This window comes from Siniperca chuatsi, linkage group LG18, assembly GCF_020085105.1.
Source record: "Siniperca chuatsi isolate FFG_IHB_CAS linkage group LG18, ASM2008510v1, whole genome shotgun sequence".
Classification (NCBI taxonomy): Eukaryota; Metazoa; Chordata; class Actinopteri; order Centrarchiformes; family Sinipercidae; genus Siniperca; species Siniperca chuatsi.
In genome coordinates, this window is record NC_058059.1 from 23425262 (window position 1) to 23445333 (window position 20072).

Genomic DNA, 20072 nt, shown 5'->3' on the forward strand with positions numbered 1-20072 from the left:
ATTTAAAGTCTAAGCTAGAAATGATCTTGGACGTCGGACCCCACTATTTACTGGGTGATCTTTGTGATAAAACATCGGACTGAGTTGTGTGTTTTTATCTAGCTGAACTGTTCGACTGTTATTAACAGCTTTTCCATTTGAGTCACCTCACAAATGTTCTGTCAACCTCTTTTTTCTCTCAGAAACCCAAATATTTCCTCTATAACTGTAAAGGAAGGACATGAAAACAACAAAGTGCTATTTTCACTACTATTTTAACTACAACTGCTACTAAACCTCCTACACCTGCTATTTGATTATGGGTATGAAGAAACAGGCTACTATTAGTGTATCTGTGTAGAGGTTCAGTCATCTAGGTAGTATTGTTTTGATGTTTTGTCTGATGTACTCCTTCAGTTCTAATGATAGGCATAAAACCCTGTCTTTATCTTCATAGTAATAATATGATATGGATAATAATAAAATTTTAAAAACTAAAATAATGTAATAAAAAAAATAAAACCAAAGCCAAATGCAAACAAAAGCAAACAATGATATCATAAAACACAAGGAGGATAAAAAAAAAAAAAGGTTAAAAGTAGAGGAAAGCATGAAATGGCAGGAATGGAACGGTAAAATCAGAAGTAAAGACAAGTTTATTTATGTAGCACATTTCATACGACAGGCGTAGACTCAATGTGCTTCAAAATAAAAGCAATGAAAAATAGGCAAAAATCATGCATGGCAAAAACATAATATAACAACATATAAGATAAAGAGGTATTACATATATGGAAGCATATAAGGTAAGATAAAAACAACAAGATAAAAAAGTATAACAATAAAAATGGAATAAAATAAGTAGCTATAATCATTATTATTAAAAAGGGAATAATAATGATAATAACACTGATTCTGTAATAAAATTTTTTTACCCATTAACCACACGCTTGAGAAAAAAGATATGTTTTTAGTCTGCTTTTGATGGAAGACACTGTTATAGCAGACTTTAGTTCATGTGGTAGAGAATTCCAGAGAGTAGGACCATAATGACTGAAGGCACCATAAGCTGATTTAGAATTGATTCTAGGTACAGTGAGGAGACCTTCACTTGATGACCTAAGGGATCTGTCCGGTGTGTATTCAGTGAGCATGTCAGCAACGTAGGAAGTAGCTAAGTATGTAAGAAGAGACATAATAAATATTTACAAAAAGCTTTCTTATAAAAATGTTTAAGAAGTGATTCAGTGGAGCTAGCTGGGTATTGAACCTCAATCCTTATTTGGTACTGAAATGTGTCCGTAGCACCAGCCAGGGCCGGACTGGGATAATAATTCAGGCTGGGAGTCTAACGTCGGTCCAGGCCGATGTCCACACATTAACAACAGGCCACATACTGTAACCTACTGTTTGGTCAAAATATTTTTTGTGTTTACGCCAGTAACATATCTTTTAGTTTTATGACTACACAGAAAAACTGATTCAAAAAACATCCAAAATAGTTCAAAACAGCCAAGTGTCTTCAGTTTCAAGTGGCAGTCAATGTCACTTCCATAATTAAGGCTACAGGAATAAATATTCATATCTATAATTTGTGTGTTTGTTTTGCACCTGGCATTTCCTCAGAGCTCTGACTGGACTTGTGTTGATCATCATGACGCTCTGGTAGCTCTGAGTAACTGGAGGTACCTCCACCTGACAGAAAAGAGCATACAGGTCTTTATTTTCAATATTATTTCCATGCATATGCACCTCCTGCTTTTTTACATACAGTAGCATGATTAAGTGTTGATGCCAATGATTAGTTTTTTAAGAATCAACTTGGGAAGGGTGTTATTATGACGTGCGGTGGGCGGCCCTGCAACTATTTACCTTCAAGGCTTTACTCCTTTCACTGCGCTCCCTCTCAGCTCCACCTTTCTTTCCTTTTCGCTTTCTCCTGTCCATGTTTTCTCCACAATGCGAGGCCACGCGCACTCCACACACTGACTGAATGTTGTTTGGATGCATATGTGCGTGCGACCACTCATGTGTGATGACAGGCAGGGCAATCATAATTAATTTAATTTGGCCAATTTTGTACTATTGTATGTATATTAGACAACATTTAACAGCTTATTTTGTTAAATGAAAAAAAAGGCTTTATAGAAAAACACGTTCATATCAGAAAAAAGCATTGCTTTGAAATCTGGTGAAATATTGGCACTATGGTGTCAAAAACATTTCAAACCATACTTGGCTATAAACAAAAAAAAAATGGTTCACATACTATATGTAAAGCATTTTGCTGGATATTCATAATTTCATCCATGCAGGCATGAATTCATATTTAAAATATAGGGAGGCAGTACTGGTCTGATTATAGTTGTACAAGGGTTTTTTTTCTTTTTCACCTCTTTTGCATCACAAGAGGGGGCAAAAAGTGATCTGACATGAGAAGAATCTCCTCAACAACACATGAATCATGAAAAAATAAAATACTATTTCCAATTTTTGTAAATAGATTTCAAATGTACACCTTTCCCTCTCTCTGTCTCACCTGTTTTCTGCTTAGTGTAGCTCGATGAAAAGCAACTCAGCGGCAATTCACCCCAGACAAGGTTTAGTGCAAGTGCAGACACATTTACGTGTAAAAAGGGAGCAATCAGAATCACCCACCCACACACACACACACACACACACACACACACACACACACACACACACACACAAATGCAGTCTGCTGTCAAAGGAGAAAGAGCACGCTTGAGTGATTCAATCAGACTTTTTTTTCCTCTGATCGAGGTTACAGTGAGGATCAAATACGCAATTATATTATTCAAAAGGGGTTTACCGGTTTGGGGAGGGGCGAGAGTAAGGAGGGGGGAGGGGTGGCTTTTGTGTCTGTAAAGGTAAGGGTTGAATCAATAGGATCAATGAAGCAGGGTTCCTCTGTCTTTCATCAGCTCTCTCAGTCTCTCTCACAGACACCAGTGTGTTGCTAAATGCGTCCCTAACTGCAAATGAGATCAGCAGAAAATGCGGAGAATCACTCTCTCTATTTTTTCTCTCCGTGTGAGTCAGCTGTCATGTTGCTCTGTCAGAGAATGCCTCCCTCGTCTCTTTTATTATACATGATCATAGTCATTCAAACACCAATCACAGTTGTCCTAATTATTTCCCTAACAGCACAGACATCGTTACGTCATCATTTCTATAACCATTATTGAAATTCTCATATAAGCATCTTCAGCACAATATGTATCATGATTCTATCTATTGTAATCATTATCATCATATAACAATCACCATCTTAATTAGGCCTGGATATCAAACCACAATACCTGTGCTCACCAACTGTATCTGGCAACCTGTGCCGTAGCCGGAGATGCTGCAGAGAAGAACTGGTGGATAAACTCTTCTTTGTCAAGTAATAGTTCCAACAAGTAACTCCCCATTTAATTGTGCATCCCTTATGTAGTATTTCTCCACTGTGAGGATACTGGTCCTGGATAATGCTAAGACTTACTAGCTCTACACTGCAATACAAGAACAATGTTGTTTCTTTATTTCACTGTCCTTTACATGGATCATCACCTGGTTAGGGTGTTGACTTTGTGCCTCTATATCATGCATGTAGCAATCAGGTGCATATTTAACATTTAAAACAAGCTGGAAACATAAAAAATTCAGCCAGATGTAGTTTTCAACCACTAATGGAGCTAATGTTAACGCCAGCTTAGTTAGCTAGCTAACCACAGCTGATAAAGTCTGCCAGCGACTTGTAATTTCACCCAGCAAAATCGCCGGCCAGAAATGAAAATCTGATTTGCCTCTGTCTGAAATCAAGGGCCCATTGTCGTTGTCAAAAGTTACAAATAATTTTGAGTGGTAAATCTGCCACAGTTAGCAGAGTAAACTGCATATGTGCGAGAACGGAAGGCCTGATAGGCGTAGCAAAAGTAACGACCAATTATAAGCATTTGGCGATTCACAAGAGCAACACGAGACATTTTAAAATTGCTGACAAAATCTGAGTTGCGGGTGCCGGTTCATATGTTTGGAACCAGGCTAAATCAGTGGTTAAATGATCCTTTTTAAGCCAGACACTAAAATTAACCACATCTGTCCACATCTAGAAGACTTTTAAAACACAATCAGCTCTTAACGCTCACTGTTGACCAACAGGTCAAGTCTTCCTATATGGCAGCTGAGAGGCATTATTCCAACTTAAAGCCTTTTCTCTATTCACTTCTCTATTCAGTCAAGTGCTGAGCCTAAAGAGCTGGTAACACTCTCAGCAAACACATCAATGTATTATACAGGGGTTTTAAGAGTCAAGGGCTGCTAAACGTCAATAGAAACATCAAGGTGATGTTTCATTGAAGTAGCCATTTCAAGTGAATACAGAGAAACAGAGAGAACAAACAGAGCAGAGAGGTTAGGGAGGAAAAATAGAAATGGAGAGGAAAATGGAGGTGATGGATAGCAGAAGAGAAAAGGAAAAAGAGTTCAGCTGATGAGCAGAGTGGAGATGAGAAGGAAGTTAGGAATGAATAAAAACGGGAAAGAGAGATGAGAAATGGAGAAAGAAAGGAAGAGGGTGATGCAGAGAGGGAACGTCCCTCTCACGACATCACACTTTAAAGTTTAATTTAGTTAAAAATTCAACTCTTAAATGCACTCCCTCCTTGTCAGATTCCCTGAGCCAGTTTATGACAATAGTTGCAAATTAAATTTATGTCAATAGCCTGATCAATGAATTAACAAAGTGTTTCAGCTCTAGTTGTAATAAATACTTTAAAAAAATCCCAGGTCCCACTTATTTTGTTGATAGTTTATAGTGGCCATGGGCAACCACACCTTAGATAAAATAGGTTTAAAATGGGGTGACCCTCAGGGCTCTATTTTAGGAACACGGCAGCGGCGGATGGCCGCCCACCATTGAGTCTGGTTCTGTCCAAGGTTTCTGCCTCTTAAAGGAAGTTTTTTCTTGCCACTGTCGTCAAATGTTTGCTCATGGTGGGATTTGTTGGGTCTCTGCAAATGATATTATATACTACATAGACCTTCTTACAGCTAAATCAAAAAATTTGGGATTTTAGTTACAGGAGCAAAGTCTGAGCGAGAGACTGTTGGTTCACCTAAATATTAAGACACATACTTCACACAACATTGCTTTTTCCTTAAGTGTTTTCCCCCTGAAATTAATACAATTAAATTAATACAATTAATTAATCCTTAATTAATTGTAAATATCACAAACATTTTTCATTCAGTATGTAAAGCATTTTGTGTTGCATTTTATTCAAGAAGTGTGATAAACAAAATAACATTTATAGTTATATTATTTAAGTATTAAGTAAAAGTTTAAAGAGAGGAAGTGAGTGAGCCGGCAAGCTTTGGTTTCATTTTACAGACACACACACACACACACACACACACACACACACACACACACACACACAGAGAGAGAGAGAGAGAGAGAGAGAGAGAGAGGGGTCATTAGACAGTTTTCATCCTCACCACACAGATAGATCACAGCCTGTTTGTTACCCAATATTGCTTTTTCCTTAAGTGTATTACCCCTAAATTAATACAATTAATTACTCTTTAATTAATTGTAAATATCACAAACATTAGAATTTTTCATTCAGTATGTAAAGCATTTTGTGTTGCATTATATTCATGAAGTGTGATAAAGAAATAAGGTTTATTAAATATTAAGTAAAAGTTTAAAGAGAGGAAGTGAGTGAGCCGGCAAGCTTTGGTTTCATTTTACAGACACACACACAGACAGAGCGAGAGAGAGAGAGAGAGAGATAGAGTCATTAGAGACTGTTTTCATCCTCACCACACAGATAGATCACAGCCTGTTTGTTACCCAATATGTAATAGAAATGGAGGATCTTCTCACAACAAAAGTGGCAAAATTGTGCTGTGAAAGTTAAAAAAACAAACAATAAAATGTACAATGCTGGCCTAAATATAGACAGGTTTCCCATTTAAAAACATTTTTTTCCACATGGCACACTTTGATAGATATTTGTCAGCACTAGCTACCCACCATGACACATGGAATTCCAGTGAAAGAGGCAGCTAGTGGCAATGATAGCTCTTGCAGGTAGTGAGTGATGAACTGAGTGCCCCAAACCAGCCACTGGTTGCAAACAGAAGTTTAATTGTATAGAAGTCTATGAGAAAATGACCCTACTTCTCACTTGATTCATTACCTCAGTAAACGGTTTCCTAATGAGTTTATGGTCTCAATCGCTAGTTTCAAGTCTTCTTCAATACAGCATGATGTTCATTTTGTAAATTATGGTCCCATTTAGAGTAAAATAGACGATAAAGCAGGGTATGCTTTAGGGTGTGGCTACCTTGTGATTGACAAGTCGCTACCACGGCGACCTTATCAATCAGGATAGAGGTGATGCATATCCACTGCAAGCTAACTAGCCGTGAACTTTTTTCTGGTCTCGTCTAAGAACTTTGACCCTTTCACAGTGTGTTTTCAGTTCATGAAAGTTAGTTGTAACATTTTGGTCGCCTTAAAATGTCTTGTTCAGCATTTGGTTGTACTAAAAGACGAACGGCTGTTAATTTGTTCCGGTAAGTACATTTTGTTTTAAGCCTGTTTTTCGATAGCCAAAATTAGCATTCCAATTAATATCACAGTTAACGTGAAGTACGGATGCACCTTGCTAACCAAGCTAGCAAGCTCTACCCTATTGTCCAAATATGGTAACTTCTGGTTCCAAAAAAACAAGATGGTGACGGCCAAAATGCCAAACTTGAGGCTTCAAAACGGTAGTCCACAAACCAATGGGTGATGTCACGGTGGCTACGTCTACAGCCTATGGTCAAAACATGTCGAAGAGAGTCAGATGTAATGTTTGCCTGACTCCACTGTTGCATGTGTGTGTAGGATTTAATGTTAGAGTGTTTTGTAGTTTATATTTTCTTTGTTTTATTTTGTTTTATACTAACGGTTTTATTTGTTTTATTCCAACGGTTTCATTTGTTTACTCTTAAGTCTAATAGAATGTTAGCACCACTGTAGTTGACTGTTGCCACGTATGCACGAATGCTGTTTGTTGACTTCAGCTCTGCATTCAACACTGTCGTCCCTTCCAAGTTAATCACCAAACTTGGAAACCTGGGCATTAACACCTCCATTTGCAATTGGATTATGGACTTCCTGACAAACAGACCTCAGCTTGTTTGGTCAGGCCACAACTGCTCCACCACCGTCACACTCAACACTGGCGTACCACAGGGCTGTGTGCTAAGCCCCTTCCTCTACTCCCCCTTTACACTTGACTGCAGGCCTGCTCATGGATCTAACGCCATCATCAAGTTTGCAGACGATACTACGGTGATTGGTCTCATCAGCAACAACGATGAGACTGCCTATAGGGAGGAGGTCCAGCACCTGGCCACATTGTGCTCAGACAATAACTTGCTCCTTAACACCTCCAAGACAAAGGAGCTCATCGTGGACTTCAGGAAGGAGAGAGGAGGCACACATGACCCCATCCACATTAACGGGATGGCTGTTGAGCGTGTCTCCAGCTTCAAGTTCCTGGGGACCCATATTTTTCGGAGAACCTGTCCTGGACCACCAACACCTCCTGCCTGGTCAAGAAGGCTCACCAGCGCCTCTTCTTCCCGAGGACACTGAAGAAGAACCAACTGTCCTCAGCTATCCTGGTGAACTTCTATCGCTGCACAGTAGAGAGCATCCTAACCAACTGTGTCACAGTCTGGTATCGGAACTGCTCTGCTGCAGAGCGCAAGGCACTGGAGCGGGTGGTGAAAACTGCCCAGCGCATCACAGGGACTCCACTTCCAGCCATTGAGGACATCCAGAGGAAACACTGTCTGTGTCGAGCCCGCAGCATTCTTAAGGACTCTTCTCATCCCGCCCAGAGACTGTTTTCGCCCCTGCCTTCCAGCAGGGTATAATATATGAATATACCCTGAATGAATATGAATATATCTAGTGAATGTATGGTTATTATTGTATTTTTGAAATATTGAAATTTTGATATAATACTGTGATTTTGATATTATATTGTTATTGTTTTGCATTGTAATTTGTATTGTTCCAACTAAGTTCAGTTGGCAGTTAACAGCTGACGATTGAGTCAAGCCACTGAAGACCACCCGACTCACAATATTGTTTTTCATTTATTCTTTTAGAATAAATCATTTCAAAAATATGTCACCCCTTGAGTCAACATGCACTCTATGGGTGTAACACTAACGTTAATGTTTGAATGTATGAAATTCCTGCTGTTAACTGTTAATAACTATTGTTGCATTAGTATTATTTACCTGTTACACAGGATCATGAAACTAGACACTGAACACTTTTTTTCCTCTGAAAAATTATAAGAAAAATTATGCAACGCCATCAGTCGGCACCTGTATCAGATGTCATCATGTCACACACTGAAACTCAAAATGCATGTTAAACTGATCATCAAAACATTGATCAAAGAGCCTGAAAAAAGTTCACAATATTCATTACACAGCCATTAACACACTAACAATGTGAGCTGTCTTACCATAAAATAAGCGTTTCTTCCTCACCAGGTTCTGTATAAAACTATCCACCACCTTAGTAAAATCCAGGGCTCAGACCAGATCACTAGATGCTAATAGTTAATTATGCATTCTGAGCTAACACGGAGGTTTCCTTTGTGGGATATGGAACATTTTCCTAAAAGAGGGAGATTGAGATGAAGAGGTAAAGACTGAGAAGTAAAGACAGAGCAACACAGGGAGACAGAGAGCAGAGAGTTTGGGGGTAAATAATGTAGCACAAAGGGCTGCCATCAACTGGAGAGCTCTATCTCTCTCTGAATCTACCATTTCTTATGTCTCTCTTTGTGCCTCAGACTTTCTTTGTGTGTAATTTAATATTTTATTGCTGTCTTCCTTTTACTTTTGTTTTTCATCACTATTTCCTCCATCATTGTCTTTTCCTCTTCTTCTTCCTTCATCTCTCTCCTCTATCATTTTTTCTTTTCTCTCGGCTTTTATTCTTTTTGTCTCACCTGTCATCTATCTTTTGCATCATCCATGTTTTCTCTTTCATCCTCTCTCTTTTGTCTCCATTATCTCTTTAACTCTCTTCTCTAGGCTTTCCTTTTCTCTCGTCCCCTCTAACTGTTTCTTCTCCCCCTTCTCTTTTCTTCCTTCATGTCTCCTTGCCTCCGTCTCCTTCCTGTCCTTCATATTCCTGCCCCTCCTACCTTTCTGTCTCTCTCTTCCCTCCCTCTTTCTCCTTTCTACATGTCTCTCTTCCTTTTCTCTCTGTATCTTTTTTTTATTGCACCATTACCACTTAAGCCTTGGTATCCATTACACAGAGGGCATATAAGTGCAGGGTAAGTAGTAAAGTCGCCCTTCAGCATACACTTCTCCGCTTGTGTGTGGCGCCACATTTAGACATTTCAACACTCTGTCTGAGCGATGTTTTGATGTAATCATTAATTAGATGTGACATTGTTACATTGTTAATGTGTGTGTCGTCGTGATGTCACAGGTGACTTTATCTCCCCAAATAATCACGACTGTTGACTGTCGTTTAATTCTGCCTACTGCTTCAGGCTTTGAAAAGTACTTTTTACAGGGGGCGGGTCCACTGCTGCAGTCTAGAAGTGTTGACAATTAGTCACATGATTTTCACAGCATGATCAGTGAGGGTGGTGCAAAGAACCTAAAAAATACACCAAACAATAATAATTTGATTAATTTAAGCCACTACTTTGAAAAGGCAAAAACCAATTAAGTAGAATTAGGGGTGCATTATTTATTCAATTCAATTAAATTTTATTTATATAGTGCCAAATCATAACAGAAGTTATCTCATTGCACATTAAAGAAGAAAAAACCTTAATATTTACTAAATAAAACAGTTACCCCTTAGTTTTGCAATTACATTGCAAATGAATTTGTTCATCACCAAATTTGTGGTTATTCATAAACTAAAGGATTGTAATATATTGGAGTATGACGGTACAGTGCCATTGTTGCATTCTTTGATTCATTTCCCAAGAAATGGTGTATACTTCCTTAGTGTGATGTCTTCCTTTTGAAACAGGATGTTGGGTGGGGTAAACAGTGAGGCCTCAGTCTTGGGCAGGTACATTTGTTGGGTGACACCACTCTCATTAAAAATCTAATTTCAAAATGACAATATCAGCCATTTAAAGCATGTTGCGCAGGAAAAATGATGTGATCAATAGCGATAGTCAAAGAGCCAACTAATAAAAGACAATCTTGATACGAGGATGGGGACCACAAGGATCACGAAAAGAACAACGATGAGCACGATAATTCACCCTTGAGAAGATTTCCATGTTCCCAGCTGTCGAGTCAGCAAGTCTTTCTTTGCTTTCTTGGCTTAGGAATAAGACAGTATGAGTATGTCTACAAGCAACATGAGCCTACACGAATCCTGCTTTGTCCCTCTTGATTTCACCTTGACTTCATGTTTCAAGTTTAGTTTTCAGTAGCGGCCCGGGTTCGAATCTGGCCCTTTGCTGCATGTCCTCCTCTATCTCTCTCTCTCTCTCTCTCTCTCTCTCTCTCTTTCTCTCTCTCCATTTCCTGTCTATCTTCAACTGCATGATTAAAATAAAGGCAAAAAGCCCAAAATAATAATATTTTTTAAAGAAACAATACAAGTGGATAAACAAGCTAGCACCAAGCAAGTAAAATCAACACAGAGGAAAATATTTAGCACAAAAAACTAATAAATCAAGTTTGAGTTGGTTTCACCAAACATGCAGTACAGACACACACAAAGGTCCATGCCCACCACAAACACACACGCTTGAATTAGCTAAAAGTATTTAAACAAGCGACAAAGTAATGCAATCACCCAGAGAGCACATTTGATCCAGAGACTCTAATACAGCTACCATTATAGGCTAACTCACCACAGGTGTCAATTGACTGGTGTTGCTGGTGTCACTGCAAGTCTCTGCAGCTTCTACATCCTGTCCTTTTTAGTGTTATTACTGTAAAAGCTTAAACATTTTTCGAAAGTTCTGGTTGGTAATTGAAGGGGTGTGGTACTGTTTACTTTGCAACAGCCTTGGTTTGTAGCACTGGATATTCGGGTTAAACCAGCAATGTTTCAGACTTTTCTGACAGCTCATTATACAAAGCCCCATGCATTTACAATAATGCTGGTGAGTAACTCATAAGTTATCATAACTGAGAGGAATGATGGCCAAAACTATGAATACATGGCTATAAAAAAACCCTGATATTCTTCCTAGTAGTTGGAATACTGCAGTATATTACAGTCTGCAGACTTCATAAAATGTTCAAGCTTGGCGTTGCAGCCTGGCAAACACACTTGATGCATCATATCTCAGCACTTAAACACACACACAGATGTATAGAGACACACAGCATCGTTGCAATCAGCACTCCACTATAAGCTTGTGTGTGTGTCTGTGTGTGCGTGGCTGTGCTTAATGCACCACAATGCTTTCCTCTTTCCGTTTTGAGAAGATAACCGGAAATGGAAGAACAGACTGAAGACACTCTCTCTGTGTCTCTCTCTCTCTCACACACACATACAGAAATAGCTGAGAGCATGAATCTGAAGAATATTTGTCCTTTAACAATACAGTATTAGAGTGTATATCAGCTGAGAAATAAGGCAGCACTAATGTTCTTCTTGATATTGATTTTTTTTTTCTAATTAACTAATTAATTGTTTAGCCTCTGCAATGTTACAAAATAGTGGCAAATTCCTGTCACCTCCATTTCCAGAGCCCAAAGTTACATCTTCAGTTTACTTATGTTGTCCAATATAAGTCCAAGACACACAAAAAAATGGTGCTAATTTTATCGTAGAAAAGGTTTCAGTCGTAGTCATCTGGACACTGTTTTCAGAATCAAGACATTTCGGCTCCCATCCGGAAGTCATTCTCAATTGTGAAAATGGTCTGAGAACTCAGAAATTTAAGCTACTCTGTGTTGCTTAGACCCTTAGGCCCACAGGACTACTGCAATTCCTCATTATCCGGCTGCCCAAATAAGTCCCTTAAGACTCTCCAGTTGATCCAGAATGCTGCACGTGTACTGACAAGAACTAGGAAAAGAGATCATATCTCTCCAATATTAGCTTCTCTGCACTGGCTCCCTGTAAAATCTAGAATAGAATTTAAAATCCTTCTCCTCACCTACAAAGCTCTTAATGACTAGAACACTGCACTCCCAGGATGCAGGGTTACTTGTGGTTCCTAGAGTCTCCAAAAGCAGAATACGAGCCAGAGCCTTCAGTTATCAAGCTCCTCTCCTGTGGAATCAGGTCCCAGTTTGGGTTCGGGAGGCAGACACCATCTCCACATTTAAGAGTAGGCTTAAGACTTTCCTCTTTGAAAAAGCTTATAGTTAGGGCTGGCTCAGGTGAGTCCTGAACCATCCCTTAGTTATGCTCCTATAGGCCTAGACTGGCGGGAGACTTCCCATGATGCACCTCTTTCCTCTCTCCCTCTCCATATGTATGCATTTTTATCCCATTACTGCATGTTACTAACTCAACATCTTCTCTCTCCCGTAGTTTTGTGCTTTTTCGTTTCTCTCCTCCATCCTTCTGTCGCTTTCAGCAGGTATTTCTGCCTCCGGAGCTGCAGAGACTGGATCTGTGGTTGTGGGCCACCTGCTGCTGTACATATTTTTTCCAAAATAAGGTTCCATGGTGGTCCACCGGAAGGGGAGGGACTTCGCTTCTCTATGTAACTAGTGTTAGCTAGGTTGTGGGTTAGCCAACTGCCCCTACAGTTGCTTCTGCATAGCTAACAGCCAGAGTGGACGAGATGGTTTCCCAGAGCTAGCAAACCAGCTTCAGATAGCGATACTCACAACTCTCCTGCTACTATAGCTAACATCACAACAACAGCATATCTTGGCAATAGAAAGTAAGCTGAATGTCCGTGGGCAAGTCAGTTAATGTTACCTAGAATAGTGTTGTGTGGCTCGGTCAGCGCACACACGGAACGGACAGCTAGACCATGAGACGATATTTGCTGAATTTGCCAAAAAAAAAGTTAGAATTGCATACCCCACCTTTATTATGAACTTAGAACCTTAAATTGCTGTATTTCATGCCCAATTTTTTATTTGCTTTAGATTTAGACCACAGACCATGTACAGATTTTAAAGGATTTTAAATTAATGCTACTAACAAATACTGTCCAAGCCAGATATATCTTATTCCTCTGTGCCATAAAGCTCCATTGTTGTCCAAAAACACACCAATGAGCCACACTGTTTCACTGGGTGACATGTTCCTTCACACCATGAACACATACAGTTAGATTCAATTCAATCCCACGCACTCCGTCCTGCTGCTGTAAATACTCACTAAACCACCAAATGTGTATTAATCCACTGCTGAACGTAGTGTCCAACATATGCACTGTTTACTACACTGCACTATTTAGGTTTGAGTAAGATTAGCTAAAAACTACAGTGCCCAGCTGTTTTAGAAAATTACTGAGCCTTTCTTAAAAATAAAACTATATATTTGTGAGCTGTTTTTTAAAGATTTACATCTTCAGTAGGAACCAATGCGCTTGGGGCTGAGTGCCACAGACAGGGTAGGGAATTCAGAAAGTATTGAGACGGACACAAAGAAAAACACATTGGTCTTTTTTATAGCATTTGTTCACAATAAGAAAAATATAGAATAACACCAGCCTTATCCTTTGAACTCAGGAGTTAAACCCCTTAATCACTGGATTGTAATTATTTCATCCACATTCAACCTTTGTGCTAATATGAAGGGTTTAAAGGGTGTTTTAGAGTATAAAATTATGGGTTTCTGTTTTTTAGTGATATTAAATTGTGTACATCCTGCACTACATCACATATACAGACAAATGGATAGATCTGTTTCTATGACTGATGGAACAAAAAGGGAGAGAGAGAGAGCTAGTACTCAGAGTGTGTAATCACTGAATCTGTGTGTGTGTGTGTGTGTGTGTGTGTGTGTGTGTGTGTGCGTGCAGAGAGATAGTTTATCAGTGTATAATCTGTATGTCCACACGGTCCGTGGTGACATCACCGAACAAAGGTCACTCTGCCCGCTTACACACACACGCACACACACTGTAATGTATCTCTAGTTGTTTACCAGGAGAAACGGATTGACCAATCACAGCCTTTGGTGGCTCAGTGATGTCATTGAGCTGATGAGGAAATAGCCTCAGAGGAGTTTGATGTCATCCATCTCTCTCTTTCTGTCTTCTTCTCTCATTTTCCATTTAGTCTCATTCAGCTCTGTTTCTCTTAAGTTTTCCATCTGCTATTCAGCAATTTGGAAGGTTGCTAAACAAATAGACATTTATTTTACAATAAAACAACAATGACAACAATACCTATATAAGTTGTTAATAAAATTAAAGCAAGGTGTGAGTTATGAAGCCAGGTACAGTTATCATGTTCTTGTTCTTATCTGTGTTGTTAATTGTCATCTGACCCTTTCTGAACAGTTTGACGCATTATTTGATTGTTCTCTCCAATTTATATATGTTGAATAATGTATGAACTGAACTGAGATCAAGCCCTTGGAGCTTTGGTGCCTGACTTTTTTGGACCTCTAAAATTAAATTTAGTGTGGACATGGGTTGTGGACAGTCCACCAAAAGAGTGATTTTTTCTACCTTTCCTTTCATCTTAAGGGTTTTAGAGGCCCAAGGAGATAAAGGTATCCGAAATTCCAAAAGAGAACAGCCAAAAAAACGTTTGGGGATTGTGGGATTTTAAGCAAAAAGTGGTGTACAAATTGTGGAAAATTTTGAGGGCACCATATAGTGCCTATATTTTACACCTAGGATTCAGATACTTAAAGCTGCTATAATCAATATTTTCCAATATATCAACCAATATTTTACTATTTTAGTTCACTAAAGAGCCAGATATTTCCCTCAAGAGTTGGTAGAGACCAAAAACAGAGCTAAAAGAGAGTGAATATTGGACTTTCATTCATCAGGTGGACACAAACACAACTCCAAGTAAATAGTAATGTTGCTCTGTAACTGCTGGAATGTGTAAATAAGCAACGTTTGCTAACAGGTTAATTAAATCAACAAATAAAGCGTTGTGTTCACAGCTTGTTTCTGCTGCCCTCAAGCTGACAAAAGTTCAGTTATTGCAGGTTTAAATAAAATGGCGGAGAGTAAATGTAAAGCACAATGTAGCAAATAGGGAGTAATTTTGGAACCAGCCACTGACTCCATGGCAACATTCGGTAACACTTTCTATGAAGCCCATGTCTATAATGCATTATAATGCATTCTAAACATACTTATAATGCGTTATACTGTGCTTATAGCAATAGAGTACTCTATTTTACATTCTATCATTGCTCTACTTATCCTTAGCCTCTCACTACAGTTACTTCATTAGATGGACAACGCTGTATGATGAATCAGATCTAATTAAAAATATCCTGTGTGTATAGTTTGAGCAGGTATTTGCGAATGTCAGCTGGGACTTCAGAAATGTTGAAACTTCCATCTCACCATCTCATCAAATGTTGCAGTAACCAGTATTGCTATAATATCACACTGAAACCACGTTAACTGTGTTCACAGTAATACAGGGCAAGCTAGCTAGGCTAGCCAGTTAGCTTAACACTTAGCGAGGCTAATTACCGAACAGGCTAATTACTGAAACAAGTCTTTACCAACATTACAGCAGTATAATACATACAAAACATCGACTAGGCAGTGCAATGTCGTTAAATACAGAGCGAGAATCGAGTTATTGTGCTACAGGAACCTTATAGCAGTAATATTACAATTTACATTGTCAGTGACTTCTGCACCAGTAGAAACCATGGATGTATAAAAAGAACTGGCTATGGCACCGCCGCTCAGACTTGCAGCCAGTTTTTTTTTTTCCGTGGCCACTCGCCAGTATTGCAACGAAAAATCCCCCTGCGGCACAAAAAGCATTTTCCCCACAGGCCAACATTATAAAAGAGACGTCTGTAAAACTGTTGACAGGACATCTCAAACTGCAAACAAGGTCAATTATGACTCTTTCTATTATGAGGTTTTATATTTGTAAAACTTTCCTCAAGCTGAGAAAAGCTATTTAATAATCTGTGATGTCATCACAATGTAAAGTCTATGGGCAGAGCAGAAACTGGTTAATGGGGAATGTGGGAAAAACACTATTCACATATTCAGTGGGCCACATACAACTAGAAGTAAACTCGGAAGTTAGAAAACTTTTTTGACATAAGCGCCAGGCGAGCAATTCACATTGGAATAAATAGGCGCCATTTTGGGGTCCGGTATCCAGTTCTCATAATACAGCAATGGTGGAAACATAGCAGACGACGATGGGAGGAAAAAGGAGGAAGTGGAAACAAACCCATAATTTCAAGAATTAAATTTCAAAATAAAGGTCTTTGGACATAAATGTCTGAACGTGAGGAATTTACAACCTAACATAGACCTAAATAAAATATTGTTCTTTCTGGGGGCGGGGGACACTTGTACTTTACTTGAGTATTTTCTTTTCATGCTCTTTTCTACTTCTACTCCACTACATCTCAGAGGGAAATATTGTACTTTTTACTATATTACATTTATCTGACAGCTTTAGTTACTAGTTAGCAAATTAAGATTTCTACACACAAAACATATGAAGAGTTTATAAAATATGATATGATGTCCAACAGGTTAATATTTAAGTACAGCTGAAACTATTAATCAATTAATCAATTAGTCGATGGACAGAAAATAAATAAATAAAAAACTATTTTGTTCGTCATTTTTCATCTAAAAACATTTCATGGTTGCAGCTTCACAAATGTGAAGGTTTGCTGCTTTTCCTTTGAATCATTTTAATAATTTTTATGCATTAGTAATAATTTTGACGTTTGGACTGTTGGTTGGACAAAACAAGCATTGTAAAGGTGTCCCTTTGGGCTCTGGGTAATTGTGATAGCATTTCTCACTTTTTTCAGAATTTTTACAAACCAAACAATCAATCAATTAATGGAGAAAATAATCAGCAGAACAACCTCAAACAACTACAACAGTAAAATCCTGCTTTTACATTAGTAAGTAATAGTAATAATAATCTAATGATATAATATATAATAGTATAACAGTGACAGGGGACATTTTTCCTTCTGCATTGAATACTTTTACTTTTAATACTTTAAGTACACATTCCTGATTATACTTAAATACTTTCACTTAAGTAACATTTTCAATGCAGTACTTGTAACTTGTAACAGAGTATTTTTACAGTGTGGTATTAGTACTTTTACTTAAGTAAACGATCTGAATACTTTGTCCACCACTGGTCATAACATAAATTGAGTACTCCAATTTGACACGTTTTGATGAACAACTGAATGACGGACATTTACATTTCACTAACATAATGTTTTCCCAAAAAAAAATATACATATTACATTAATATACAAATATTACAGTTGTAAATAGTTGTAATACATCATAATCATTTTATAATGCATTATAACAGTGATTATAATACATTATACAATGGTTATAATGTATTACAACTATGAGAAGTATGATACACTATGATCCTTGCCAAAGAAATGTCAGTGAGAGGCCGGCAATTATGAAGTATTATGATACTTGACCTTATAAGTCATTAAAAATGTTTTATAATGTGTTATGTTTATTGTTATAAACCATTGTGGATATTTATGAGTGATTATAACTATAATTATACATTGCTATAAGCACAGGCTTGGGCTTCATAATGTGTTATGATTATTGTTATAATGCATTATGGATATTTTTGAGTGCTTATAACTATAATTATACATTGCTATAAGCCCAGTATAACACATTAGAAGTATGCATGGGCTTCATAAAAGCAAATGTCTCTGGGGAGAAAGTTTTAAAAACTTCAGGGAAAACATTCACTAACCTTTAACCTGCTAAATGTTGACAGTGAGGATAAGTCAGAGGGAAGCTCTGTTTGGACATCTCACACACAGACTAATAGATGATGAGTTAACCGGCCTCTCAGTACCTTTTCTTATCAGTGATGTTTTTTGGCAGCCTGAAGCCATCGGCGCTCAGTCTCACAGCACACAGCTCCAACAGAGAACAAACACAGGCAGAAAGATAATATTCTCTGATCAATAGATTGTATTGTAATCAGTGATTGATCAAAAGGAGGTTGGGCAGCTATAAACGGACATCCTGGCAAACCACTCACCGCTGTGTTTGTCTCCAAACGATCAGCGGCAAGCGATACAAGTTGATTAGGTTTCCTGCTCTGAGAGTTGAGAAGCAGCTCAAAGATGAAAGACTAAGGAGACGGACACACAAAGTAAAGAGTATCCATATACCTTTGGCCATATAGTGTATTTTATTTTTCTTACCCTCTTTTGTTAATTAAGTAAATAAATACATTTGTAGACTTCTTTGCTCTTTCACAAAATGAATAAACACATACATTGCATGGAACAATTAATAATAATTATGATGCACTCAAAAAAGAAAAAGATCTCTCAATCAGTGATGTGAAACTGCAACAATTCATTTGAAGTATATAACGGCATTTTGAATTGAAACAGAAAAAAAATTCTTCTGTTAATGTGCGTGTGTGTGTGTGTATAAATAGCTTCTACTCATTTGCACATATATACACACCGTATGTATCTTTGCTGTCCCCAAACTCATACTCAATCATTATCTGCTACTCCCAACCGGCAGCGGCAGATCGCCGCCCACCCTGAGTCTGGTTCTGCCCGAGGTTTCTGCCTCTTAAAGGAAGTTTTTCCTTGCCACTGTCACCAAGTGCTTGCTCATGGTGGGATTTGTTGGGTCTCTGTAATTAATATTATGAAGAGTTCGGTCTAGACCTGCTCTATAGGAAAAGTGCAATGAGAAAATTTCTGTTATGAATTGGCGCTATATAAATAAAATTGAATTGAATTGAATTTCCTACCCAGTTTTATTGTGTATCTTTTTTATTGTTAATAGAAATAAATTTTATGTTACTATTTGGTTTAACTTTTTGTTTTACTTCATTCTTTTCTGTTCTATTCCCTGTTATTATTTATTTCTATCTTTATTTTCTTTCTTTATCTTTAGTTTTTTCTCCAACATGTTTCTGCCTGCTCTGTCCTGCTAAACCTGTCTACATTAAAGGCCGTAATATCTACAATTGGATCTCATGCATCCAATATGAAACATAATCCAATAACAGACAGATTCAGCTTAATGAATCCAGTTATGTGGCACAATCAAATAGAGGAGGATTCCCTTCAAATCCATCTGTCTGATAAACATCAAACTGGCTGCTTTTAAAGGGGACCTCTTATGCTCATTTCCAGCTTTATATTTTTATTCTGGGACTCCACTTGAGTAGTTTTGCATGATTCACAGTTCAGACAAATCCTTATTTATCTTATACTGGCCCTTTATGCAGCCCCTCAGTTCATCCTCTATCTGAAACAAGTCGATAAAGCTCCTGTCTCTTTAAGGCCCCCTCCCTAAAAGGCCACTTTCTTTTGACTGGCCAACTTCCGGAAGCCTGCCGAGGGGCATCAACTAGCTGGCACAGCCCTAAGTGTGGAGATTCAATTCAATTCAATTCAATTTTATTTATAAAAAACGCTGACCTGCATTCTTGAGATTTGAGTTGTTTCTATTTATGTTCCTTAAATATCCCCACTTAAAAAAAAGAATAAGATTATATTTTAAGATCAAAGATTTTGTATACATGAATGTAAATAAAAGTATAAAAAAAGTATTTCTGTACATATTTCTGTTGTTTTTACTGTTGTTTATGTTTTATATTGCAACAGTTATTTTGGTTTATGTTATAAATATCATTATGATTATTATTGATATTTTCAGATCTACTGATGTAGAAATAATGAAAAGTTACCTCATTGAACTTTTCCTATAGAGCAGGTCTAGACCGTACTCTTTATAATTATTTACAGAGACCCAACAAATCCCACCATGAGCAAGCATTTGGCGGCAGTGACAAGGAAAAACTTCCTTTAACAGGCAGAAACCTTGGACAGAACCAGACTCAATGGTGGGCGGCCATCCACCACTGCC

The 20072-nt window shown here is 38.0% G+C and overlaps 1 protein-coding gene across 4 annotated transcripts in view; it reads right to left on the reverse strand.

The window, feature by feature from the left end:
* The window catches only part of onecut2 (one cut homeobox 2), a 92865-nt gene that overhangs the window by 57137 nt on the left and 15656 nt on the right, over positions 1–20072 (reverse strand). The window contains exon 2 of one of the 4 annotated variants that reach the window (XM_044173300.1): positions 1591–1674. The exons of the other annotated variants lie outside the window; for them this stretch is intronic. Within the exon in view, the coding sequence (XP_044029235.1) occupies positions 1591–1674 (84 nt within the window). The remainder of the gene's footprint in view (positions 1–1590; positions 1675–20072) is intronic. 4 annotated transcript variants of the gene reach the window in all.